The sequence below is a fragment of the Martes martes genome (assembly GCF_963455335.1).
Source record: "Martes martes genome assembly, chromosome: 9".
In the NCBI taxonomy this organism is placed as follows: domain Eukaryota; kingdom Metazoa; phylum Chordata; class Mammalia; order Carnivora; family Mustelidae; genus Martes; species Martes martes.
This window is the reverse complement of record NC_137896.1, coordinates 114,005,005-114,032,580: the sequence shown is the minus strand read 5'-3', so window position 1 is coordinate 114,032,580 and position 27,576 is coordinate 114,005,005. Positions and strand designations below refer to the sequence as shown.

General features: G+C 35.3%; 1 protein-coding gene across 2 annotated transcripts in view; it reads right to left on the bottom strand.

Annotated features, from left to right (window-relative positions):
* Window positions 1-27,576, bottom strand: part of MEMO1 (mediator of cell motility 1) — a 116,689-nt gene that overhangs the window by 15,431 nt on the left and 73,682 nt on the right. For both annotated transcript variants that reach the window (XM_080812877.1, XM_080812876.1), the window contains 3 exons: window positions 23,654-23,766; window positions 21,655-21,766; window positions 6,566-6,708 (listed from right to left, as the gene is read on the bottom strand). In XM_080812877.1, the coding sequence (XP_080669003.1) occupies window positions 6,566-6,708; window positions 21,655-21,766; window positions 23,654-23,766 (368 nt within the window). The remainder of the gene's footprint in view (window positions 1-6,565; window positions 6,709-21,654; window positions 21,767-23,653; window positions 23,767-27,576) is intronic.

Genomic DNA, 27,576 nt, shown 5'->3' with positions numbered 1-27,576 from the left:
GATCAATTACAATCCTTGCACTAAAAAAATTCTTAAACAGTGACAATTCATTACTCAATGCCCTTATATTAATGAACTCATCAGACATTTCTTTCAAAATTTAGAGTTAGGTATAGTTTTGTTTTTCTTTACAGAATGTACACACTTACTCCTACCTACCTAATAGTGAGAACTATATAATTGGACCCTATTTTTCCTACTTGCCAGATGGCTATTGGAAGGCTCAAAGTCAAATCTAAAGTCTGTTGCAATAACTTCTTGATTCAATTCACCGGTACTAAATTTCTACTTTGATTTCAAAGGTCTTTTGACAGAGTTGCCCCAAATCTTTTGTGAAATAAACAAACAAATTATTAATCTTAGACAAGAAACTTCTGACTCACTGTCAACTGTAGTAAGAGTAATATCTTTGGAAGCAATCAAGATGAATATTTTTTGAACCTGAACTACTTCAAGTTTATACTAATACATTCTCTTTTTCTTGCTTCACGAGATAGCTGTTAGTTTTAGCTGTCAATAATCCCTGTGACTGGGACGTAATTGTCTAATCTGAAAACTGCTACTCTTCAGGTGTACAGAAAAATGCATGTACTTTTTGATAACCATTTCTACTCAAGTCTTTCCTGCTTATTTCCAAGTTCAGAACTGCTGTTTCAAATGACTGAAGTTGGTCAAAGCTGCCTTAATCATAAGTGGAAAGTACAACTATACTTAGAAATGCTGCCATGTTCATATGGACAATTTTCACTGTAACTCTGACTTAAAAACTACTTCTGAAGTAAGAGAAAAATACATAAAATGTTTTGAATACTTTAAAATACCAAATCAACATGTGATTTAAAAAGAATGACAAAATGCACAGGAAATCGATGAGGAAATATTTGACATTTTGCTATCTACCTCTTGCTACTCTTTAGGTGTTTGCATTTTGTAGCTGAAGAATCAAGTAGAAATATTTTATGAGCTCTAAATAATGTATCAATTAAGTAGCTAAATCCACACTACATAGAGCTACTACACTGAAAAAGTATCTTAAACAGCTCAACTTAGAATAATTTTTAAAAATTATATAAGCATTTAAAAATTACTTGAGTGATTCATTCTGGTCAATATACATACAGAAAGCATCTACTTCAAAGTAAATAGTTTCCATCATCCTAGCCTATCCGTGGGGATGGAAGTAGGAGGTGTGTGCACACACACATGTGCAAACACACACACCACTTTAGTTATACACCTCTTGGAATTTGAATGCAAAAAATCTTTTGTATCTAATTACCAAAAAGAAGTTTATCAAGATTTTATTTAATGAGAAATGAAAGAAATGACAACACTAGCACAATACACTGTTCATAAATGCACCTTTAAATCAAATATTTACTGTTGATGTATTATGACTTCATGTTTAACTCACAAGCAGACATTTTGTTTTATAACACTTCTAACATTCAGTAAAGCTTATGCATCTAAACTGAGCAAACACAGGTGCCTCTGTACCTGGAGAAGTGGACTTGTATACTTTTGTAAGTATGAATAAAGCATATCACATAGTAAGAGAAAATTACTTACCTGAAACTTATCCTTTCAGAAGGTACACTGGGAAAATGGATTCTTTGAGCCCCTGTTTCAACTCCAAGTATGAGCTTTCTAGCTTTAAGAGCCATTGACACTGCCCCTAGGGGCAGCACAAGCTTTGGAACTCCCCTAGTGAGTATGTCAGTAGTTTCTTCAGGTGCCTTCCCTCAGTTCTTTTCAAATTCAAAAGATGAGAGGAAAAATAACCCAAGAAAAAAAATCCTGTAAAGCAGAAACCTTACTCTTTGAGGGAAGGAGGGTAGCTCATTTGTGAATCCATTCCAGAGCACGCTTTCTGAGAAAAAGAAATACAGGTAAGTAATTTTCCCATCTCCAAAGGTGACTGGTGATTAATGAGTGGATTCACAGAGTGTGGAGAGTAAGCTCCAGGGATGTCTGTTCAACACACAACAATCAACTAATGAGGACAAACATAACAATGAATGGTACAAGAACCAACACTGCTTTTTAAGTGCCTCAAAACAAAAAATAAAAAAATAGCAAATACCTCAACATTAAGCTATACACTGGTTTGCAGAAATAAACAATGAGTTTGGAAAGTTGATTTTAAAGCCCCCAAAAAGATAAGTGAACAAAACAGACTTTCAGACATATGTCCAGTAAAAGTTGTACTGTTACACATTCACTTAATCACTTTATGTTTGTATGTTAAAGCATTTTCAATTATTTGAGTTAATCCTCACAACAACCTATGAGATAGATTATTAGGTCATTCCATACTAAGGACATTCATAATTGAAATCGTGAAAAACTACAGTCCTTTCATTCTAAAGTCTTAGTTATAATGTAAAAAGAAAAAAAAAGTATTAGCCTTCCCTCAAAAGATCAAAAACCTAAATATGTGTAATTAGTATGTATAAAATTTGAGAAGACAAATATGAAAGCTTGGATGAGATGTATTTCAGGAATTAGCTAACTTATACTCAAACTAATTGAAATTACTTAGAAAATAGTAACACCCTAGTACCTAAGAGACTAGCAACAGAAAGGAAAAAAGAGCAGGCATGCATAATCACTTGCTATGGAAAATTAAACTAGAAATCTGAATAAAGATATAAATTCATAAATATTCTGGGGAATGCTACTTTTGATAGGTGACACACACAAAAAAAGAAATTAAATAAACCTATACAAATATAAGTTCCTATGTAAAAATTCAAAACTGCTGAATTGAGTGCAGTAAAATTTATTCATATTTAATAAAATAATTTATCATTAACATTTACCAAGTAAATTTACTGAAGTCAATTTGCACTTAAAACCACCATAAAAAGAAAATTAAGTAGAATGAATCGACTTTAAAAAAATCAATTTCTGTTAGATGCAGTTTCATTTAGAAACTTCTTAGAAGTTAATCAGAAATCATGTTAATGAAAGCTGTCAATGATCTAAATGTGAAAATATAAATTTCAAGGAGATCAGGAAAGTACAAATATTAACATTATATATTATATATATGGAGAAGAGCAAAAATGAAAGGAAAACAGAATGAAAATTCTACAATTAGAAAAACTAAAATAGGCCCAATAAAAATTCTCTTATATGGAGCCATCTTATAGGAAAAGAAACTTGGTCAGAAAAAGTATGGACATAACATTACCTAACCACAGTAAAAATCAAATACTAGCAGCAAATGTCCTTCACTTACACCACAAGCCCTGGTGGTAGCAGGAAGGGTGAAATGAGGTAGTTCATGAAGTGTTACTAGGAAACATCACCCTATTGGGCTGACTAATGAATTTTCATGTGGATTAGACTAATGATAAAATAAAAGACAGGAATTGAAATGGTGAAGGTTTTTTTTCTGTTAGGGTGGGGTATTCAAATGAAGGGACAGAAAGAAGGGGCATAATAGAATCTAGGTACCCATTCTCCCTTAGCTTTCCCAACCCAAAAAGAAAATTTGAGAATATTTTAATCTTTCTACTTTTTCTCTCTCTAATGTCTTGTTCAAGTCCACATAAAATTTAAATGGGATCTGAAAGATGAAAATCTTTAAAGCAAAGTACACTTTAAAAAAGTCATTCTTGTAATGGACACTGGCTAACAAGTAAAATCAACCAGCCAAAACCCTTCCAATCACTGTCTCTAATCACCAAATCTCTTGCCTTATTTTTAACAGAACCTGGACATAATAGAAATAATGACTAGAAATGAAAAATGTTGTCACTGCTAGTACTCTGTTATTCAACAAAACAAATTCCACTGTAGGCATCTGAGTAATTTGTCAACTGTACCATAATCAGCTATTTAGAAATGTAAAGGGTGTTGACAGCTTAACTCAATGAAACTTTTAAGATCTCTGAGTATTTAAGTAACTGAATTCTTCCTGTGAAATGATTTAGAATTCAGTGTTATCATTACTTTGATATGGTAAAATCAATCTATACAGTATCTTTACCAAAAAAGAAGAAACAACAGAAGCAGCAGAAGCAGATGAAGAAGAAGAAGAAGAAGTAGAAGACGACGATGACGAAGAAGAACTATTAAGAAATACCCTCACAAGAAAAAGCTTGATTTTTGAAATGGGAGTATAACATTCATTAAAATTTAGAAAAGATGACCAATGCCACCAGAGCATGAAACTTGAAAAATACAAAAATTTCTAAGACATTTTATTTTAACCTGTAACTAGTCAAAAATTCATATTACTTCAGTTAGGCATATAAAATAGAAAATGAATCTTACTTTACAAGAATGATGGTTATTATTGCTATTGTAAAGGGAAACTACCAATCTTGGAATAGTATCCATGCAACACCTTCCACTTATCCCCAGATCTTCATCAAATTTCCTAACAAGAATCAGTACAGTGCTTTTCATAAGTGCAAAGCAAGCACCTAATGAGTATCGTTAGTGAAAGTGATACTAAAAAAATAAACACCTGGAAAAGTTCTATTACTTAGCCACCAAATGTAAATAAAATTGTGTTTTAGGCTCTGGATAATTCTCATAACTAACACCTACCAACCTCTGGAAATTTTGAGTTCTTATTTGTAATTATCACTGGGAAATCCTAGCTTATAATTTAAATGCCAAATTTTTCTATAGCACAGAAAGGCCTAAATAACTTTCCAAGAACCTAGGTAGAATACAAAACAAAATACATCTTTCTCTCTCAATATTGTACTTAAATACAGTACTTGGACTAGGGCTTATTTGCTTTAGAATTCATTCATGAAGCAAAAAAAAAAAAAAGATTCAACAGAAAAGAGTGATTTTAAAGCATCTACGGATTTTTGTGTGGATTTACGCTGTGGTTGCACATGGTACCCCATCTTGAGGGAGAACCCAGATTCTAAAAAACAAAATCAGAGGAACTAATTATTTAAATCTGAAAGTAATTTAAAGTGATTCATAAGAGCCTTAAAAGTGAAGAGGGCGGGGGCACATGCTTCAAGAATTTTTAATTCTAAAACATATGGATATGCTTTATTACCAACATAAATTCACAATACTAAGAAAAATACCCTTTTTTCAACAATGATACTCCTTAGTTTTTAAGATCAACTATGACTAAATATCAGAATTTCCAAGAATCTACCTAGTCCTCACATCTAAGTAATATACTTATAATCCATAAAAAATAACTTCTGCCAAAGGTAACAAACCAATTAGCCAACAGAATTGATTATTAAAGAACCCTGAGAACCCTCTTAGGGAGTTTGGCAAGGTCACATAGCTGCCTGCATATCCTAAACCAGGACTTCCCAACCTCAGCACTAGATATTTTGGGCAGGATAATTCTTTGATGAAGAGGGCTGTCCTGTGTACTAGAGAATGTTTATTTAGCAGCTTTTCTGGACTCCACTAAGTAGATGCCTAAAGCATTCCCATTTCCAACCCCCACCCCACTGTAACGACCAAAAATGTCTCCAGGCATTTCCAAATGCCCCTTCATAAGATAATCAGCCTCAGATGAGAAATTAGTCCCTTAAACCAAAATACTTATCTATAAAGGAGGATGGCTCTCTTAAGATGGTCTCAACACCATTCACAGAGCAATGGAAGAGAAAATACCAGCCTAACCACAATAGATAAATATTGAGTCAACTCTGGTAATCAATGCTTAAGACACATAAAAGCCAGGGGTCCCTATATCTCATTGAGGATGTTTTTCTGGCCACTCTATACTCTTTCTTAAAATTTATAGTCTTGTGCCTTACATTTTCTCTATAATCAAAGAAATAACTGAAGGATGAACAGGTATTGGCATCCTCAAGCCAATGAAAGATGTCCTAAAAGGAACAGGATTCAAAAATATTCTAGAACAGCCATAGATAAGGGAGAGCAAACTGTATTCAAAGAATCAAAATATAAAATTTACTCAAAGAGGCATTCACAAATGTCTTTCTTTATCATCAGTTCACTGTGAAGTTTCCTTTCTCTTTTTATTCACAAAATAACAAAAATCACCTAAGAGTTCTCACCCTTATAAACCATTACCAATGAAGACCACAATGCTAATAGCTCACATGTTACATTCTTGGAGGGTAGCTCTAAACTGATGGCAAAAATTAAGCACCAAAGGAAAAGTAGAAAGCAAAAAACACTAATTACAGAAAAGGAAATGTGGAAAAGGACTGGCATAGCACACAGTGCTCTTTTACCTTCTAAAGAAGAACATTTGTTTTATCTACGAAAAAACTAACTTCAGAGAATCTACCACACAACTCAACTTGGAAATAGGGTTAAAAGATATTAACTCCCACTAATATAAGTGGCTAAGCAAGGATGCCCTCACAGTGTGAATCCAATTATACCAGTCGCCTTTGGAAATGTATCTATAATCTATCATAATCTGATCCTTTTTAAAAGACTTTTTTATTCACTTTTAAACCGTTGCAGCTAAAAGTAAAACTTTCCAAGGGAAGTGATAAGGAACTGAAAATCTGAGCTTAGAGTGAAAAGATACCATTAACCACAAGTATATATTATCTACCATGATACGTTAAAATCTAGAACTTACCCCAATGGCAGAAATCAGAAGAAACCACAAAGAGATTACTAGGATCCGCTAGATATTTACTGAAGAGTTTTCCGAATTCCTGTTCTTTTGACTCACTCAGAGCTCCAACCAGTACAGGAATAATGGTAAACTCATCCTTATGGCTTAAAGAAAACAGAAAAAAAAAAAAAAAAGTCATTTAAGAAGTATAAGAATAAAAGTAGTTTTCCAATGTGTTGGCACTAAAAAGTGGAACATTTATTAAAAATGGTAAGGATAAGATACATACTGTTGAATTTTTTAATCTACAAATGAAATGTTTAAAGAAGACCGTTTAAAAATAAGAGAGATACAGAATACTAAAAAGATCTATTTAAATTACAGAAATGTACAATACTTCTTTAGGTAAACAAAGCTATTTTACTAGCAGGTATAATAATGTCCTCCAATATAAAAATAACCCCATCAGACCATCACCAAGACAAGTCTTCTCTACTACCCATTAGAGCTACAATCATCTGCCTAATCCCTCCACAACTTTAAAAGAGCATTAAACTCTTCCTCAATATTTTAATCCTATCCTGTTACAAATACCACCACTTCTGGCACTTTATAAACCTGCCAAGTGAGACCTACAAACTTAATCTTGGCTCCCGTAAGATACACCAACTGCACCTTAAACCTACACTAATACACAGATAGAGGACAGCCTGACGATACCACTCAAATTTCACTGGCATCTCAGGTGGACATAGAATTCAAGGAAGTAGGTATTAATTTCTAGCAGCAAGAAAAAGACACCAAACCCACCCACAATGTTTATGACATTTCCACAAGTCCCTTTTTCACTCTACAGATTGACAGATTTATGGAAAAGGAACAGAGCAGATTAATAAAGAATAACTATCATAACTATCATGGGCTATAGAAATAGACGTTCATCCAAAACCTTTTAAAATTTTCATTGCAGTGAAATTTTACTTACGTATATTCAATACTATTTATATTCTAAATGATCCCAGATTGGAATTTTAGAAGCGTGAGTCATTTTTGTCTGACTTGTGCTGAACAGGACTTTTAAAAAAAAATCACCATTATAATAAATGCTTTTTAATATGTTAATCTGACACTTAACTGATGTAGGACAAACAGAATTCATAAAAAGGTTTTTAAAAATACTAAGTTTAAGTTTATTCCCAAAGTAAGTGTTAGCCCAGCTTCATAAAGCTACAGCCAGGGCACCCAAGCACCTCCCCCAGAAAGACCCCCTTACCCTTGTCAATTGCGAAATAAACAGATCATACAGATCTCCAGTCCCTCTGCAATGCAGGGGCTTCTTGGGCAGAATCTGCATCTATGGAGTAAGAAAAAAAGAGGAAGCTGGCAGAGGAAGCTGCCATGGAATATCTCCTTCTCTGACTCTTTTACCAGTTTGCTGAACAACTGCATGAATGAACAGGGGCTCTTCAATAAGTTAAGAGTGATTATCATTCAAAGGGCAAGAATCTGGGCTCTAGTAAAAATTCAAGAAGACTGCTATGACTTGTTTTAACTCAAGTACTATCTATATAAATAAATAAACTAAGATCATCAAGGAGTATGTAAGTAATTATGACATGGTAGGGATGCAGTTACGTACGAGTATAAAAAAGAAGTCAGAGGAAATCGGTTCAAGTACCATCTCCATCACATAATAAAAGTTGAGAGGGTGGGTAAATTACTAAATACTTAAAAATGTATTTTCTTATCTGTAAAATGATCATAATTACAATATCTATTTTCTAAAATTGCTACAAAGTGAGAAACACTACTGGAAAATACTTTGTCAACAATTGGTGGCTCATCCTAAAGAAATAATACGTGTCTACTATTCTACAGAGCCACCAGCATTCCCTTACCCTCAGCCTCAGCCTGCAAATCTGTCTCCACCAATGTAAAAAGCTCATACTACTTAGAAATCTAAGCTTTGAATCAAGATCTATCCATCAACCTCCTTGTCATTTCTTTAAAAAAAAAAAAAAAAATTTACTTCTGGTTCTGTATTTCCACAAAGTATGAATTAGAAAAAAGAGCATTTGGCTTTGAAATGTAATATTTCTAGATTTTAGAATTCAAGTTGTCAGGCTGGACTTCCCCAATGAAGGTGTACAAAATCTCACCCTCGAAAAATAATTATAAAATTGTAAAAAAAAAAAAAAAAAAAACATTTTGTGCTCTAGAAATTAACCAAAGACAAAAAACACAACAAGAATAGTTTATTCATGTAAAATAAGTGACCTTCTTAGGAAGAACTGTGGGAGTCTGGCATCTTACCAGGAGCATTCTCTATCCCCCTGCCCCACTCCACCAGCATGGGGGGGTTGGCTGTGAAAGCCAGCAGCTTTTACTTGCCGAAGGAAGCTGACTTTGATTTGGAGCAGAGAGCAGAAAACTCACATCCAGCAGGAAACAGAAAAGCCTATAGCTCTCATAGCCTGAGATTACAGTACCAGTGGAGGCAAGCCACAAACCTGAGGACTACCTAGAAATTTAACATGGAAATTCTGCAAAGGAGAGAGCCACAGAAGGACCTGATAAATTCACATATTCCGAGGAGAGGATAACGCCTCCACATAACTCCACATAACTCCTCCTGACTAGAAGGCAGCAAGCACATATGTGCCGGGGAAACCCATAAGGTTCCAAGCTCCCCCCAAATGCCAGCTAATCAGAAGGGTGAGAGCACACCCAAGGGAAAGTGGAGACCTGAGAGCAACATCACACATCCCAGGCTGACTGGAAATCCATGTGCACACTCAGAGAGACCAGGGAAGACCCACCAGAAATGAAAGGAGGCAAGCAAGAAAATGGCCCAAATTTTGAATATGTTCCCCAAACTATACCCAATCCACCAGCAGAGGATGAAAGCCTTACTGGCTCACAGTGTTCAGTCACAACCTCCAACCAATCATTACTGAAGCACTAAGCAATGCAGACACATAGGTAAACTCTAGAAAGCCAAATTATAAGAAATTTTAAAAAGCTGAGAAGATACATCAGTAGCCACAACTTTGGGAGAGAGAAATTCTGCAGATAAGGGCAACAAAGTTACTTAAAAAAAAAAAAAAAAAATGATTGAATGAATGAACAAATGGAACAACTACCACCACCACTACCACCTGCAGAAAATTTTAATAAAACCAGAATTGAGTTGCTATAATACAAATTTTTAGAAGTCAGTTTTAAAAAAAAATTATGAGCTACAAAAACAAGAAAGTGTAAAACATTCTCAGGGGAAAAAGAAAAAAAAAGTAGCCAATAGAAGCTATATCCATGTGGGACCATATTTAGCAAAAACTTCAAAATAATTATTATATGTTCAAAAAAATCAAGGAAAACTATGCTTTAAAAAGTTAAAATATGGCAATGACTAAATAATAGTAAATATCAACAAAGATATGCAAACTATTAAAAAGAACTAAACGGAAATTTTAGAGTTAAAAAGTACAGCAAATGAAATTTGCTAGATGGTCTAAAAATATTACAAAAAGAATCTGTGAAATTAAAGATAAGATAAATCATCCAACTTGCAGAGAGAAAAAAAAAGGGACTGTAGAAAAATGAACAGAGCACTGGACACTTGGAAGACAACATCAAACATACTAGGATGCGTACAATGGGAGTTCCAAAAAAAGGTACAGTAAAACTTTAAGAAGAAATAATGGCTGATCAAAAAAAATTAAATTTTGCCATTTGCAACAACATGGATGGAACTAGAGGGTATTATGCTAAGCGAAATAAGTCAATCAGAGAAAGACGAGTATCATATGATTTTGCTGATATGAGGAATGAGAGAAACTAGACAGAGGATCATAGGGGAAGGGAGGGAAAAATGAAACAAGATGAAACCAGAGAGGGAGACAAACCATAAGAGACTCTTAATCTCAGGAAACAAACTGAGGGTTGCTGGAGGGGATGGGGGTGGGAGGGATGGGGTGGCTGGGTGATGGACACTGGGGAGGGTACGTGCTATGGTGAGTGCTGTGAATTGTGTAAGACTGATGAATCACAGACCTGCACCCCTGAAACAAAAATATATTATATGATAACTAAAAAAAGAAATAATGGCTGAAAACATTCCAAATTTCATGAAAAACATTAATCTACAGTTCCAAGAGACTCAACAATCCACAGCAGGATAAGCACAAAGAGATCCCCATCTAGATACACTATAATGAAACTGATGAAAACCAAAGACAAGGAGAAAATCTTAAAAGCAGCAAAAGGAAAATGACCCATTACTTACAGGATAGTGTTTTCAACAAATGGTACTGGAATAACTGAATATCCATATTAAAAAAAGTGAACTTAGACCTTTACCTCATACCACACATAAGAATTAATAACTCAAATTCAGTAACAGACATAACTATAAGAGCTAAAATAATAACACTTCTGCAACAGGGGTCAGCAACAATCTTTTTAAAGGGTCCATAAAGTAAATAATAAAGTAAATATTTTGGGTTTTGGGGGACATACAATCTCCCTAACTACTTAACTGTCACTGTAAAGAGAAAGCAGCTACAGATGATATGTAAATGAGTGGGTATGGATGGCTATTGCCCAATGAAACATTTACAATAACAAGTGGTGGGCCAGATGTGGTCTGCAGACTATAGTTTGCTGATTCCTTTTCAAGAAGAGAAAATATCTGTGACCCTGAATTAGACAAAGATTTTTTAAATAAGATATCAAAAGCTAAATCCACACAAGAAAAAAAAAAGATAAAATGAATTCATCAAAAACTTTTGCTCTTCAACAAAGCAAAATGACCTTTATCTAGAATATGTAAAATCTCTTACAACTCAGTAAGAAGACAAATTATCAAATTTAAACTTGGGCAAAATATATGAACAGATATTTCACAAGAGAAGACATACAAATGACTAAAAACCACACTGAAAAGTTGCTCAACATCATGAGTCACTGGGAAGATGAGAATTAACAGCAAATGAGGTAACACTATATACATCTATCAGAAGGGCTGACTGTAACAGGTATTGGCCAGAATGGGAGACACTAGAACCCTCACGCTTTGCTTCTGGAATATAAAATGGGGTCATCACTTTAGAAAATAGTCTGGCAGTTTCTGAAAGTTAAAACATAGATTCATATGACTAGACACATCATTCCTAAGTATCAATTCAAGAGAAATGAAAACATTTGTTCACATAAAGACTTGTACAAGAATCTTTATAACATTATTCCTAATAGCCAAAAATGGAAGTGATCTAAATGTCCATCAACGGGTGAATGGATAAACAAAATACGGTATATTCACATAATGTAATAACTATTTGGCAATAAAAAGGAATGAACTATTGACATATACCATAACATGGATGAACCTCAAAAACAGTATGCTAAGTGAAAAAGGACAGATACAAAAGACATTTCGTAGGATTCCATTTATGTGAAATTTCCAGAAAATACAATCTGTAGAGACAGAAAGCAGATAAATGGTTGCTTAAGATTCAGAGTTGGAGGGGCACCTGGGTGGCTCAGTCGATTAAGCTTCTGCTTTTGGCTCAGGTCATGATCCAGGGTCCTGGAATGGAGCCCCACATCAGGCTCCCTGCTCAGCAGGGAGCCAGCATCTCCCTCTCCATCTGCCCCTCCCCCAGCTCATGCTCGCTCGCGCTCGCTCTCTCTCTCTCTCTCTCCCTCTCTCAAAAAAATAAAATCTTAAAAAAAAAAAAAAAAAGATTGAGAGTCAGAGCCACAACTGTCCTCAAATGCACACAGGGCTTCTTTTTTGTGTAATGAAAATATTCTCAAACTAGATGATGAGAATGATTGCACAACTCTACAAATTTACTAAGAATCGCTGAGTTGTACTCATGTGAGTGAATTTTATAGGATGTAAATCATACCTCAATAGAGCTGTTAAAAGGAAAAAAAAAAAAGAAAGAAAGAAAATCCACCCTTGCCCCTTGCCCTTACCTGCAGCACGTTACCTAAAACTACCTTAAGCCTCAATCTGGTCATCAGTAAAAACAGAGTTAATAATACTTACCTTACTTACAAGGCTCTTATGAGCACTTTAGTAATGTAGAGGAAAGTTTTAGCTCTTTTTCTATCCTATACCTTAAACCATACTGCAGAAAATTAATATATCCAAGATGTGTAACAGACCAAAAAGAACTGAAATCCCAGAACCCTGAGAGGAGCACTTGCTCTAAAAACAAATAATATCACTATATCACCAATAGTCTTGAAGGTACAGAGCACTAAAAATCTACATTCTAGTATCCAAGGACATTGACTGAGGCCACAATCAGAAAGAAAAGTAAAATTTTAAGATCTAATACAAACCCAAGATTTAAGAAGTGTTAGAACGCCATTTAATTGAGTCAGAAACTTATGGCAGGCTTTCCTATTAGGAAAAGAGGATTGGGAATCTTGCAGGAAAGTTAACCTAACAGGTCTGTTGCAGCAATTTTTAGAAGGAGCTGCTTGTAAAGACTAGCCCTTGGCTTTTACAATGTTTCCTCCTTATGCTGATTAAGGCTGTTTTACCCACTTGGGACATGGTACCAGCTTGCCTGGATTGTAAACAAAATGATAATGGCAAACACTCACTTTCCTTCTGAGAGTCTAGAATTTCAGTAGCTGAGGCTATTTAGGCAGGCAGAGAGTCCCTACATGATCAGCCCCCATCAAAATCCTGGATTTTGAATCTTAAAGCAGGCTTTTCTGGCCAGAAAAACCGCACCTGTGTGACACTGGCGGAGGAAGCACATTCTATCTGACTATGAGAGGGGGAATGCTGGAGGTCGGCCCCTGGATTCCTCCAGACTCTGCCTGGGTGTCCCCTTGTGTATCCTAACTCTTCCAGTGAGCCATAACCATGAATAAACTGTGAATCCTTCTAACAAGGCTTCAAGTGTAAGTCTGTTGGTAGAACCCCTGAAAAAGGTGGTAAAGGCCAAGTGGCATAAAGGAATCATAACAGCAGAGTTTTAGGGGAGCCTTATATAAAATAATTTCTCATCTTTTCTTCCTGATCAAACTCACCTTCAGACCACAGAGACAAGCATAAAGACTTTGTATAGAATACTCTGATTCACTATAAGAAAGAACAAACTAAAAAGATCCAGAAAACATCAGGCAGAACCAAAGAACTGAGGAAGGAGGAAGAGAGAAGGGAAAGGAGGAGGCAAGGTGGCTCTCAGTGACAACTAAGATTAAGACTTAGGTCATTTTAAGTCCCCACTGCTTCATCAGTTAAGTGAATCTAATCAGATTATCAAAATGAATTTCAAAGGTTAGATAGCTTTCTTAATTTTCATTTGAGTAAGAATACTGAGAAAAAAGGTTTACACAAGGGCGGGAGTATTTCAGGTACCACTCAACCATCTGAAGCAAAATAATCTTATAAATTGGTTAAGCTTGCTGTCAAAATAATAAACTCTGACATTTTATTAGGAACAAGTCAACGTTTCCATGCCCTATGTTGTCTTATTTCTGGCCTTACCATCTCTGATAATGGCATATTAGGCCCTTTACTTCTGCATGTCCTTAAAATCATGTTAATCTCCCACACAGAAACATTTACCAAGTTCTACAGACTCTAACTTTGCAAAGTCTCCCACCATCTGCTCAGATTGCTACCCATTTAACCACTATAAAAGGTTTTTTAAAAAAGTACTGTAATTGGGGCGCCTGGATGGCTCAGCGGGTTAAAGCCTCTGCCTTTGGCTCAGGTCACGGTCCTGGGGTCCTGGGATCAAGACCCACATCTGGCTCTCTGCTCAGCAGGAAGCCTGTTTGCTCCTCTCTCTCTCTGCCTGCCTCTCTGCCTACTTGTGATCTCTATCTGTCAAATAAATAAATACATCTTTTAAAAAATACTATAATTGATATGTTGAGAGGAAAAAATGGAATCATATAAAATGCTCAATTAAAACCACAAAAGGCAGAATAACAGAAAACAAAATAGAAATAAAGAACAAGGGCAATAAGTAGAAAGCAGTAACAAATATGAGAGATATTAATCCAACTATATCAATAATCCTTTAATAGGTGAATGGATAAACTGTGATACATCTATAAAATGAATATTCCTCAGCAATAAAGAGAAATAAGCTATCAAGCCAAAAAAAGGCATGAAAGAATCTTGAAAGTATACTATTAAGTTAAAGAAGCCAAAGGCTGCATACTGTATGATTCCAATTAAATGACTTTCCAGAAACTATATTACTATATACTATGGAGAGAGTAGAAAAGGAAGTGGGTACCAGGGAATGGCTGGGGGGAATGAAGAGGGAGAGATGAACAGGAAAAGGACAGGGGATTTTTTAGGACCGTGAAATGATTCTGTATGGTACTATAATGGTAGATAACAAATACTTCAGGCATTTGGTAAAACCCATAAACTATGTAACACCAAAAGGGAACCCTAATTAAACTATGGACCTAGTTATTATTAATGTAACAACACTTCTTCATCAACTATAACAAATGTACCATACTAACAGAAGATGTTAAGAACAGGAAAAACTGTTCAGACGATACCTTCTTATAGTGGTTTTCTCACTCAGAGAAGTCAAACATACAATCAATATGGGTAAACATAAGAATTACAAGACTGTAGCTTATCAATCTGGGTAAACTGCATAAAATCAAGTTGCTCTTTTTTAATAATAGTCTAAGTACTCCAAGACTGATCAAATCCTAACCACAATGAATTTGTAAGATTGACTAGAACCTAAAGCAGAAGATGGAACATATCTAAATACACTGTACCGTATTTTCAAGTTGTCTAAGTTCCAAATTATTAGCAGTAACAAAAAGTATTAAATGGCCAAGAAGATAATGATAATACTTTCATAGTGAACAGGAATAGTTTTATAGTGCCGTATTTCTCAATGAAACACTTTCAAAGTTACTAAAGCATCCTATTTACTCTGCGCATTTTTCTGAACAAAAAGTAGTGAAGTTGAGGGAAAGGAATTGTTTTATATCCAGACTGCGATGAATATATACAACTCTGAATTTGTCAACACTCATAGAATTCCTATGCCTTAAAGAGTCCATTTTGGGGCGCCTAGGTGGCTCAGTGGGTTAAAGCCTCTGCCTTCGGCTCAGGTCATGTTCCCAGGGTCCTGGGATCGAGCCCCACATCAGGCTCTCTGCTCAGCAGGGAGCCTGCTTCCTCCTCTCTCTCTCTCTCTGCCTACCTCTCTGCCTACTTGTGATCTCTACCTGTCAAATAAATAAATAAAATCTTAAAAAAAAAAAAGTCTTTAAAAAAAAAGAGTACATTTTACTGCATATAAATTACCCAAAACAATTCATTAAAATTTTAAACTGTAAACAAACAGTAAACAGGAATGGGAATAATACAGAGAGAGGAACACGTGGGGGGATGTTAAAGATAACTAAACAAGAAAAAAGAATATAAAATGCTATTAATCCAGTGCTATTAAACTTCAGAGTTAACCAGTTTTTTTTTTCAAGATAGATGGTTTCTACATATCCTAACTTAACTCTCTCAATACAATTACAAGCAATGCAAAATTATGCATTTCAATAGTATAGATAATATATGGAAAAAAGGATCAGAATAAAGTATGTAAGATATGATCTCTTATTTACATATCTTAATCTACACAAATAAGTATGTGTATATATAAATCTTACACAGATAATACAAACATACGTACATATATATGTTAGTATATACATAACAATTTTTACTATCAAATGAACACTTGTTAGTGAACACTGGTTTACTATCAAATGAACACTGGCAGAGAGGCTTTAATTCTCCATTTTATACTTCTTGATGCTGTTTACATTTTCAAGCCACGTACAGTACTGTACAAGTATTTTTTTAATGACAATAGGGTTAACTAAGCAAGGAGATTACGGATCATTTCATGTTTTCACCTTTATACTACTCATTATTTCTTTTAAAAGTTCTAATGATTATTTTTAAATCTATTTACGATAACACAGAGAATTATAAAGACTACCTTAGGTATTTAATTTAAAAATCTGTAATGACTATAGTGAAAAAAATGAAAGAAAAGTTAGAAAATTAAATGGTCAATTGATGAAAGTATTATATAGACATATTCTAGAAAGTTCTATGTGTACTCAATAAATAGGAGTAAAAATGACATGGAAATAGCTTCATAATATGAAACAGAGTTAATAAGAACATTTGAACTCATTTTAGGAAAAATATTTAATATTTAATAATGGGAAGATCATTATTACTCCATTTAACAATTAATTATGAGAATCCTTTGGTGTAGAGGTCCTGTGTTAGGCACAGAAAGTACAGTGAAGACTAGCTGTCCTCAGGCAGGGAACAGATTAGGGAACTATCAAGGAAGGGGGACATATGCAGGCAATCACCAAAAGAGCTATTTAACTACAGTGGTACCGTAGCAAGCTGCCTTTAAGTATAATCCCTGAAAATTCGTCCCACTTCTGAATGCCCAGGTCACCCCTCCCATCAAAAGTACAATCTCTTTTTCCCTCCCCTTGAACCTAGCCTTGCAATTCGCTTGGATGAGAAAAATGTGGCCTAAGTAACACTGTGCCAATTCCAATCCCACACAGTAAGATGTCTGAAAGTTTCTAGTTTTGTTTTCTTACTGCCATGTACTTCATGATAGTCCACGACTACCTGAGGAGAGGGACACCATGAGAAGAGAGAGGCCCTGAAGGACAATGACAACAGGTGAAATGGAGAGCACCGAGACAAGAACAAAGGTGTTTCAGTAGCTCCAGCATCGCAGCCCCAGACAAGAAATGAGGTAAAGAAGTGACGAGCCTTCAGCCTAGTCAGCCTACTTCACCTGGCAGCAGATGAAACAGAGACAAGTTGGCACCACTCACCCCTGACCAAATTTCTAGTTCACAGAGTCATAAGCAAAAAACATAGACACTTTGAAGTGATTTGTCATACTACCATAGGTACATGAGATAAAAAGTGGTCCTTGAAAAGGGTGCTAATGGAACAGAAACCTGAAACACTGGCTTTGAGGACACTGAGGCAGGCAGAAGCTGGAAGGGCAAGGAGGAGACAGGGCCCTGTTAGAGTGGTAAGGAAACTGCTGCACAAAGCCAGAAGAAGAGTTGCCCATATTATAAACTGGCAGAACAATTAGCATAATGATCACAAGTAAAAATAACTTAGAACATTAAAAATATACCTAGCGAACCTATAGATAAGCTAAGATCTCTAGGTAAAATATTTAAAGTGTCACTGGCTTCTTTATAGCCAAGTATGTGAAGGTAAAAGAAGAAAAACATGAGCTAAAGAATTACAAGCAGAATTTAAAGGAAATATTTCTAACCAGGAGTTGCTTGGTTGGAAAATAACTGCTTCTCATCACTAGCCTTTACAGAGAGCAAAAGACGGTCAAAGAAATGACATGAAGACAAAGATCAAATCCAGAGCACTGCCAATAAGTCATGGGCACACAATCATCAAATCAAAAACTCATCTATAAAATCCTTTATTAAGACCACAGAAAGATAGGGCTTACATTCTCTCTTAGGTAGGCAAAAGGGCTTCTAAGAACCTTACAGGACCCTAAATTGGGATCCAAAGTAGAGAGAGTCCTGTCACTCACAGAACTGTGATGTGGATGTGACTATTGCCTAATGGAATGCACTTATAATCTGACACACAGAAGACCCACAATGTTTAGACTAAAATAAACATAGTCCCAAATGAAAAGAGGCCTTTAAGTTTTCAAACTGTCACATACACGAATCAGACAGAAATGACTACTCAGGTGTAAACAAGGCCCATTTCATATGGAGAAGTAAAAATAAGTCAGCAAGTAGAGGCAAAAGCCCAAAAGACCAAGCCAAGAGCTGAGAAAAGTAAAGAATTATGTAAGCACTACCAAAAGTCAGAGCCAAGACCTAATCAAAGAACATTCTCTGTTCCCTGATTAGATTTCAGAATTGCTTTGGACCAGAGGCTGCTATAATGCTTCCCATTCTTTCACTCTCCACTGGGAGTATCTACTGTGTGGTTAAGAATTCCTGTCTCGGGGTGCCTAGGTGGCTCAGTTGGTTAAGTGTCTGCCTTTGGCTCAGGTCATAATTCCAGGGTGCTAGGGCTAAGCCCCTCATTGGGGCTCCCTACTATGTGGGAAGCTTGCTTCTCTCTCTCTCTCTCTCTCCCCTCCCTTCTTCCCTCCCTCTGCCATTCCCCCTGTCTATGCTTTCTCACTCTCTGTCAAATAAACAAAATCTTTAAAAAAAATTTTTTTTTTAATTCCTGTCTCAAAATTGTATATGGAGTGAATGGAGGGTGGGGGTGGGGTAAAACTCGTCTTCTTAGATCACAGGTATCCAAATCAAGAGGAGGTGTACCCAGAAATCCTCACCCACATGCTGACCTAATGTAGATCATAAGGAAAGGACTTTGAAACTGAGGTCCTAACTGAACAAGACTTCTGGGCATCTTATGAGGACTGAGTACTGCACGTTGGAGAGACACCATACTGTCCATTAGAACAACTGTGATACAGTCCATCTACAAAGACGGCTACCAACAATTCCTTCTATTCCTGACTTTACACATGCTACTCCTTCCCATCAAGAAGTGGAATCTATTTCTACATCCCTTAAATCTTGGCTAATGTGTTCTGCTTTGAAAAAAAGAATGTGATAAAAATAATGCTGTCTAGTTTCAGGCTGAGGCCTTAAGAGGCTAAGAACTTTTGTTTTTGTTCTCTGGTTACCTTAAATCACCATGTAAAGAAATCCAGGTTATCCTTCTAGAGAGAAGCCAAGATGAGAGAAAAGCCCTGGCTGATGAGCAAATAGACCACCTAGAGAAGAAATGAGGTGCCTCTGCTAAAAGCTAGCACCAAGGCCATTTTCGATCAACTAGCCCCATTCAAGTTACCTAAGTCAACATCTCATGGACCAAAGCAAGGTATCCCCTGCCCAAACTCCTGACCCCAAATTTGTGAGCAATAATTTATAGAATGAGAGCTGTGATTTTAAACCACTAAGTTTTGAAGCAATCTTTCACACAGTAATGGACAACTAATACAGGTAGCGAGTACAGCAAAGACTACAAAGGAAAAGTACTAGGTACTTTCTAAGAGTCAGTATTAGAGATGCAAATGTAATCTGGGAGAGAGGGAAGATCTCTTGAGAAGTGATATACTTAACAGTGGTTATTTAATACTATTTAATAGAGGGGGAATTATGAACAAGAATTTTGGTTGATTTTAAGTTTCTGTTTTCCTGAATTTTCAACATTACATGTTTTACCTCTGAAATAACAACAAAAATATTATTTTGTTAAAAGTCCCTTAAGGATATTGTTGGCCTTATTAAGTCTAAGATATATTTTCTCATGATAAAATATGCAAACATTCCAAGAAATAACAAAAGTTTTCTATTATTCTATGTAATTGAAGAATGGAATGATCTGACTGTAGTAGCATTCCAGGAAATAAACAGCATATATTGGTTTAACAATTTCTAAAGGATTAGAATGTGGTAAAACACAATTAACCTAAAATTATATTGCTTATAATTTAATATCACACTGATTTTCTGGAAACTTCTTCAGGTTTACACAATGCATCACAGTTATCATTGTGAATAGATGGAAATTAAATAACCTTTTCCTAACAGAATTTGGAGTGGAAATGATCCAAAAAGATTGCCACAATAGACTAAAACCAACAAGAAAAAATTAAACAGTAGTAATTGAGAGTTAAAAAGAAACCACAAAAGTACAAAAGAGAAAATAATCCAACGTAACTGTAGGAAAAAGACTTGGGCTTTAGCTGGCCACAAGGGTATTACCCAATAACAAGTAAGCCATATCAACATGAAAAATATTAATGTGATCTTGGACTTCATTAGTACATTTAATTAACAAATATTTACTGTAAACCTATATAGTACACCATGTATTTAACTAAGAGAATAAAATGACCAGATCCAGAGAAGGAATAATCTCACCATATTAAGAACTAGTCAAACTGAATATGGAATATTAAGTCCATGTAAAGGAAATGGTTGAAAAAATTAAACAAATGTGACCTACAAAAGGAAGACTTTCTAATTTGAATATTGCTCTAAAAGAAGAAAGCTCTTTAAAAAATTCTTTCAGGGATGCCTGGGTGGCTCGGTCGGTTAAGTGACTGCCTTTGGCTCAGGTCATGATCCCAGGGTCCTAGGATTGAGTCCCACATTGGGCTTCTTGCTCAGCAGAGAGCCTGCTTATCCCTCTGCCTGCTGCTACCCCTGCTTGTGCTCTCTCTTGCTCTTTCTCTCTCTCTGACAAATAAATAAAAGCTTTAAAATATTAAATAAATTAAATAAATAAACTTTTTCATTTTACAAAATAAATTACTGACTATTACCTAATAGGCATTGTGCTAGGCAGTGGGATACAAGTAGAGAATAAAATAGGTTTTGTCCCTGTCCTCATCCTACTTAATAGTCTTATGGGCATCCTATCACTGGAAGACCTTTAGCAAGTACCAAATAATAATTTGTCAAGTATATCATAAAAAATATTCATGTACTTTGCATAAAGCTGAAATAAATGAGCTCCAATGTTACCTCCAAATCTAAAATTTTTGATTACTTACTTATAGCATAAAAGAATTTGTTATTCTGAGATAAATGTCTAATGAATAAAATAAAAGGCAGACACACACACACCCCCGTACTCACATATAAATGCACACAGAGGTTTTTAAAACATTATCACCTAATAAAAAAACCATGTCAATTCACACGTTCAGCCTTTATAGGCAAACTACTCAAAACCAACTTCAATCAACATTAGAAATATCCAATCTCAAAATTTTATATCATTTTAAATAGTAAAATTTTTTTAAGATTTCTTTGTTTTTTAGTAATCTCTAGAACCAATGTAGGGCTCAAACTTCCAACTCTGAGATTGAAGAGTTGTAGGCTCTACCAACTGAGCCAGCCACCCCTCAAATAATAAAAAAAATGTTAAATCTCTTTATCCTAATGATTATTTTACCCAGTGAAAATAATTCCAAAGAACTTAATACTTGTGATTTCTCTGGGATTTCTTATATTAATCAATATACCTTTCCATGGCTTTAGCTGTATAAGGCAAATGCATTTCAATACTGTGTTCATCTTCATCTGTCTGCAGAGACATGCGTTCAAACATTCCTGTCTTCCATAGTTCTCCGTAAACTAAAGAGATTTCAAAATATAGTAAAACAAATATATTAATGTATATCCTTATTCTGTGAGACTCCACTCAGTAACAAAATACTACATGCTTTGGCAAGAGACAGAAGAATCACATATTTTCCTTCATTTTTATCTTTAAAAAAGAAAAAAACTAGCTTTTTACAAACTAAACAAAGCAATAATACATGTGATGGCTACTCAGCATTTTCATATGTTGCACAGCTATATAAAAATAATCATTTAAAACGTTCATCAGTTCTTTTATTACATCTAAAATCACCTCTGGGTCTAAGCTTTCCCTTGATTTCAACCAGCACATGCCAGCAAGAACACAGTTGATTAGAACTCCCAGTAAAACATGGCAAAGCCCCTGCTCCACCTACTCATGAGGCTCATAATACAGTTTTTAAGTTTTGTTTCACTTTATTATAAAATCTGTGGGATTATTATTTCCCATCTCAGATGCCTGCCACACAAAGAACAGAAAATTCCTATTAAGCATGTTTTTTCCTTCAAAATTAAAAATTAAGCTTCTGGGACAGACCAGAACATAAATTCACCATAATACCATGCCATAAATAATTCTAAAATGATCTAGTAATTCAGACCCTTCTGATGAATTATACTTAAAAATAGATGTGATATAGTAAGATGAAATTTAATATGTAAAAAAGTGATATAAGAATATTTTTGTTTTGTCATAGAACAGAACCATTTTTATAACTACATCCTTAAACGGGTTTACCAATATTAAAGAAACAAATGATGGCATGACTTTTTTTCTGCTCAGTTTTGCCTGATTAAAAATCACCCATTCCTTTACTAGGAAGCTATCCAAAACCAAAATTTTCTGAATGCCCCAACAAGGTTTTAAAAATAAAGTGTGTTCCCTAAAAGCATCACAGGGAGTAATAAGGCTGGTTATACTCCAGCTTCATTAGTAAAAATTATTCTAACAACAAATTACTAATACTCAGTAACAATTAAAACCCCAAATTATGAAAATTGGGCCCAAAAAATAAAGAAAAAGAGGTGATTGTCAATTTTGCAAATGGCTTCTTTCATCCTAGAAAAGAATTTGTTCCAAGATTTCTTGAAACAATAAACACCCAACATACTTGAAATCTGATGTGATGAACTGGAGGAATACAAAGCAAGCTCATGAAGATGGCTTTTGAGAAAGCAAATTGAGTTCAGTTAAGGGGAAAACTCTGAGTCAATTGTGGATGGTAAGTACAAGAATGTTTGTTTTGCTATTCTCTGTACTGTTCTACATTTTTAAAATGATGCTTCCCACTCTTCCAAAAATACTATTATAAAGTAAAAAGATTTTAATTTACATATTCAATGTATAAAATGAGACGAACTAAATAAAAGCTATGTAACAAAGTAAGAGATACGTTTTAAAAATAAAATACACAAGATTTATGAAGCACCTTTGTTTCAGTGTCTCACTTTCCCCCCCATAAAAATCATCTGAGAAGAAATTAAGGCATTGTCACCATGACCTATTTACAATGAGGAAAGTGATATACACAGAGTCAGACTAACATGCCCAGAATCTTTCTTCAAGTTGTAGTGGGTACTAATTGCTTGTCTTCATGGTACAGTGAGTACAAGACACTTCCCTGAATACACATGTAATATGAACAGTCTGGAGACTAATGGACCTGACAGATTTTTACAGCTGGCAAAAAAACTCTGGCTGTCTATAAGGCATACAGAAGATCTTCTACCTTTGTTTTTGCTTTTTGCAGATAAGTTGAAATCAATTTTATCTTTAAAACTGAGATTTTACTTATACTATTCATATTTTTAATTTTTTAAATTAACTTATTTTAAATAATCTTTAGCCCTTTAAAAGCTCTAAGATGTCTATATACTTACTCTTTTGGTCAATACGAAGGTCATACAGAGGTGTCCTATATATATCCACACTGGAAAGTGCACATCGAGAGAGGGGCACATGATGAGAAGGCCCAAGGATGAAAATTCTCCGGCTAGGAGATACACAACAAAAAGCACAGAACAATTGTACTTCTACACAAACCTTATTAAATAAAAGGGGAAAAAATAAGTAATTTTTAAAAATCACATGTGGCACCATTTTCTTTCTTGACTGATTTCATTACTTACTATTATGAGCTAAATTATGTACTCCTAAAATTTATGTTGAAGTTCCACGCCAGTACCTCAGAATATAACCATTTTAGGAGATAAAGTATTAAAACAGAACATTAAGTAAAAATGAGGCTATTCGGGTAAGGCCTGAATCCAATGACTGGTGTTCTTATAAGAGGAGGAAGAAATATCAAGGGCATACATGCACAGAGAGGCGACCACGGGAAGAAGCACCAAGAAGACAGCCATCTGCTAGCCAAGAAGAAAGGCTTCAGGAGAAACCAATCCTAAGAGCACCCTCCTCTGGGTCTGCTAGCCTCTAGACTGAGACAAAATAAATTTGTTTTCAGTCACCTACTTCGTGGCAGTTTATTATAAGAGGGCCAGAGAACTACTATACACACAACTGATTTGCTCCTCAGTTAATTAAGTTCAATTCCTTATCTTTGTCTTTTTGTTGAAAGGCCTTTAAAAGAACCATTTAAGGGGGCGCCTGGGTGGCTCAGTGGGTTAAGCCTCTGCCTTCGGCTCAGGTCATGATCTCAGGGTCCTGGGATAGAGCCCCACATTGGGCTCCCTGCTCAGTGGGAAGCCTGCTTCCCCCTCTCTCTGCCTGCCTCTCTGCCTACTTGTGATCTCTGTCTGTCAAATAAATAAATAAAATCTTAAAAAAAAATAAAAATAAAAATAAAAGAACCATTTAAAAAAAAAAAGAAAAGAACCGTTTTCAACACCTGGGCATACTAGTTACTGATTTATTGACCTACAGTAAATCAACTGCTACGTTTAAAATCATCTCTGCATTCACAATGTCCAGGATACAGAAGGTTTTCAATAGCTATATTCATTGAATTTAAACATTTCAGCTATAAATAAAAGCCCAAAATTCTAACACGTTCTAAACTTGCCTCATAAGATCCACCACCACTTTAGTAAAATTACATGATAGTATAATTTCTAAAACTCCCTATAAAATATCATTACAAAGAACCATTCTGATAAAGCTATTTCCACATTTCTACCATAGCAGAGAAAAAAGGAATCTTGTTGAGAAAAAATTCTGTATAATAAGCTTTCTCTGTTCCCATTCAAGTAGATAGAAGTCATTCTCAAAAACAAAGAAACTTGATTATGTGTTATTTGCACTGTAGCTAAAGAAAAGAACTGGGCTAAACTATAGCTTAAATCTTTACAATTCCTTTATCTTGACATCAAGAGTAAAATTAACTTCCCCTCCTTTTATCTCAAATATCACTACAATCTAAATTCCAAAACTACCCATTTTCTGTTCTCCCAGATTCAAATGAACAAAATCTTTCTCCAACACACACATACAAACTTACAGATTTGAAAACCAAAACTATGAGAAAGAATAAATGATAAGCTAGAAAAATGTACCTAGAAAAAAATTAATTATACTCATTTTTCAATTAATGGACAAAGACTAAGACATGAGCTAGTTCTTTCATACCAAAAACTTACAAGATAAGGAATGTGCTTAGGCGATATATTTATTTTCATAAAATCCAATTACAGCTAAGAAAATTAACTCACTGTCTGCTACATGTTACTTGCTGTGGTAGGAGAAGAGACGGTAAGGAAGATGTGGATAAGAAAAACAGAGATTCTCAGTTTAGAGTCCCAAAACTTCCTCAAGATGTCACAGATCGCAAACATAAGACTTCATCCACAGGCCATTCCTAGTCAAAACCATAATCTCTCTTCATCCCCTTCCTCCTCCACTGCTAATACTCACTTCTTATCATCACCACTATGAGCGAAGTCAACAGCCATTTCCAAAAAAAAAAGGGGGGGGGGAGATCAAATCAAATTTAGATTCCTAAATGAACAAAAGAGATATCATTATGCTTTCCTGTCTTAAGAGTATATAAACATCATCACAATTTTTTAAATTAAAGTCTAATGAGGGACACAGATAATGGTTGTGTTTAGATGATTTGCCCAAGGACAAGTATCACATGAACCAAGAATCAAGTATGAAAAGAAGGCATTTTTATGACTGAGGAATGCATTTCTATGACAAGACAGAGGAACAGAATATTTAAAATCAGAACACTCCTAGGAAATCCAGCATATATAATTAAAATATGAAATGACTTTTAAAATATCAATTTAGGGGCGCCTGGGTGGCTCAGTGGGTTAAAGCCTCTGCCTTCGGCTCAGGTCATGATCCTGGGGTCCTGGGATAGAGCCCCGCATCAGGCTCTCCGCTCCGTGGAGAGCCTGCTTTCTCCTCTCTCTCTGCCTGCCTCTCTGCCTACTGTGATGTCTGTCAAATAAATAAATAAAATCTTTAAAAATAAATAAATAAAATAAAATATCAATTTAGGGGTGCCTGGGTGGCTCAGTGGGTTAGGGCCTCTGCCTTCAGCTCAGGTCATGATCTCAGGGTCCTGGGATCGAGCCCCGCATCGGGCTCTTTGCTCAGCAGGGAGCCCGCCTCCCCTCTTCTCTCTGTCTGCCTCTCTGCCTACTTGTGATCTCTTTCAAATAAATAAATAAAATCTTTAAAAAAAAATAAAATAAAACATCAATTTAAACTCAAGACAAGATACATTTCTAGGTAAGTGTAACAAGGTTCTAATAGTGACCAAAATATGAGCACTACTCCAGAAATAAACACCAAAGGTCAGCTTGGAAAGCCTAACTGTCCCCTGCAATACCAAACAATTTACTTTGTTGGCCTTTATTGCCAGACCCAACCCACATGAAAAGATAAGACTGGTGGAGAAAAGAGCTCCCACCATCTGAATTAGCCAATTGTGTACTCAATTCTTTCCATCCTAACAGAAACTCACTCATATGCAACACAAGGAAAAAGAGGTTTAGGTCATAACAATATGAAATCTTCATAAGTGATAAACCCAAAAATAAACCAAAAATAGGCTAGACATCATTGAAAAGAAGGGTGGGGGGAGCACCTATTAGTAGTAATCTCAAAATGGGTCTCTTTGTTAGCTATATGCTAACAAAAAGAAAATTAACAATGTAAATAAAAAATAATCCATTTTCGGGCACCTGGGTGGCTCAGTTGATTAAGCGACTGCCTTCAACTCAGGTCATGATCCTGGAGTCCCGGGATCAAGTCCCCCATTGGGCTCCTAGCTCCACCAGGAGTCTGCTTCTCCCTCTGGCCTTCTCCTCTCTCATGTTCTCTCTCATTCTCTCTCCCTCAAATAAATAAATAAAATCTTAAAAAAAAAAAATAATGCATTTTCTTTTGGGGGGAGCTAGATTGCTAGATCCATTAACATCAAGGCCTCAGGAATATTTTGGAGAAAAATGAGTAATATAGGCATTGGAAGCAATGCCACTTTCTCTCCCTTCAATTAATTGCAAAGAACTTGATCTTTAAATGAGTAACTAATAAATTTAGCATATCATCACTGTTGTCATGCTGTCACACATGTAAAAAAAAAAACCCTTAATATGAAAAAAAAGGGAAAAAGTCACGAAGTATTCTCTTAGAAATAAATGTAATTTATGTATAATACCTCCAGAGAATTCACATTTGTAGAGTTACTTACTATGAGAAGTATAGCCTGTGCAACCCATTAACAAGCTACCTAAGTATCTGCCCTCATAAATATTCAACTATTTATTCTAAATAATGGAAAATAAGTAATTTTTTAAAGATGTTTCCTGGCAAGTAGAGATATTTTAACTAA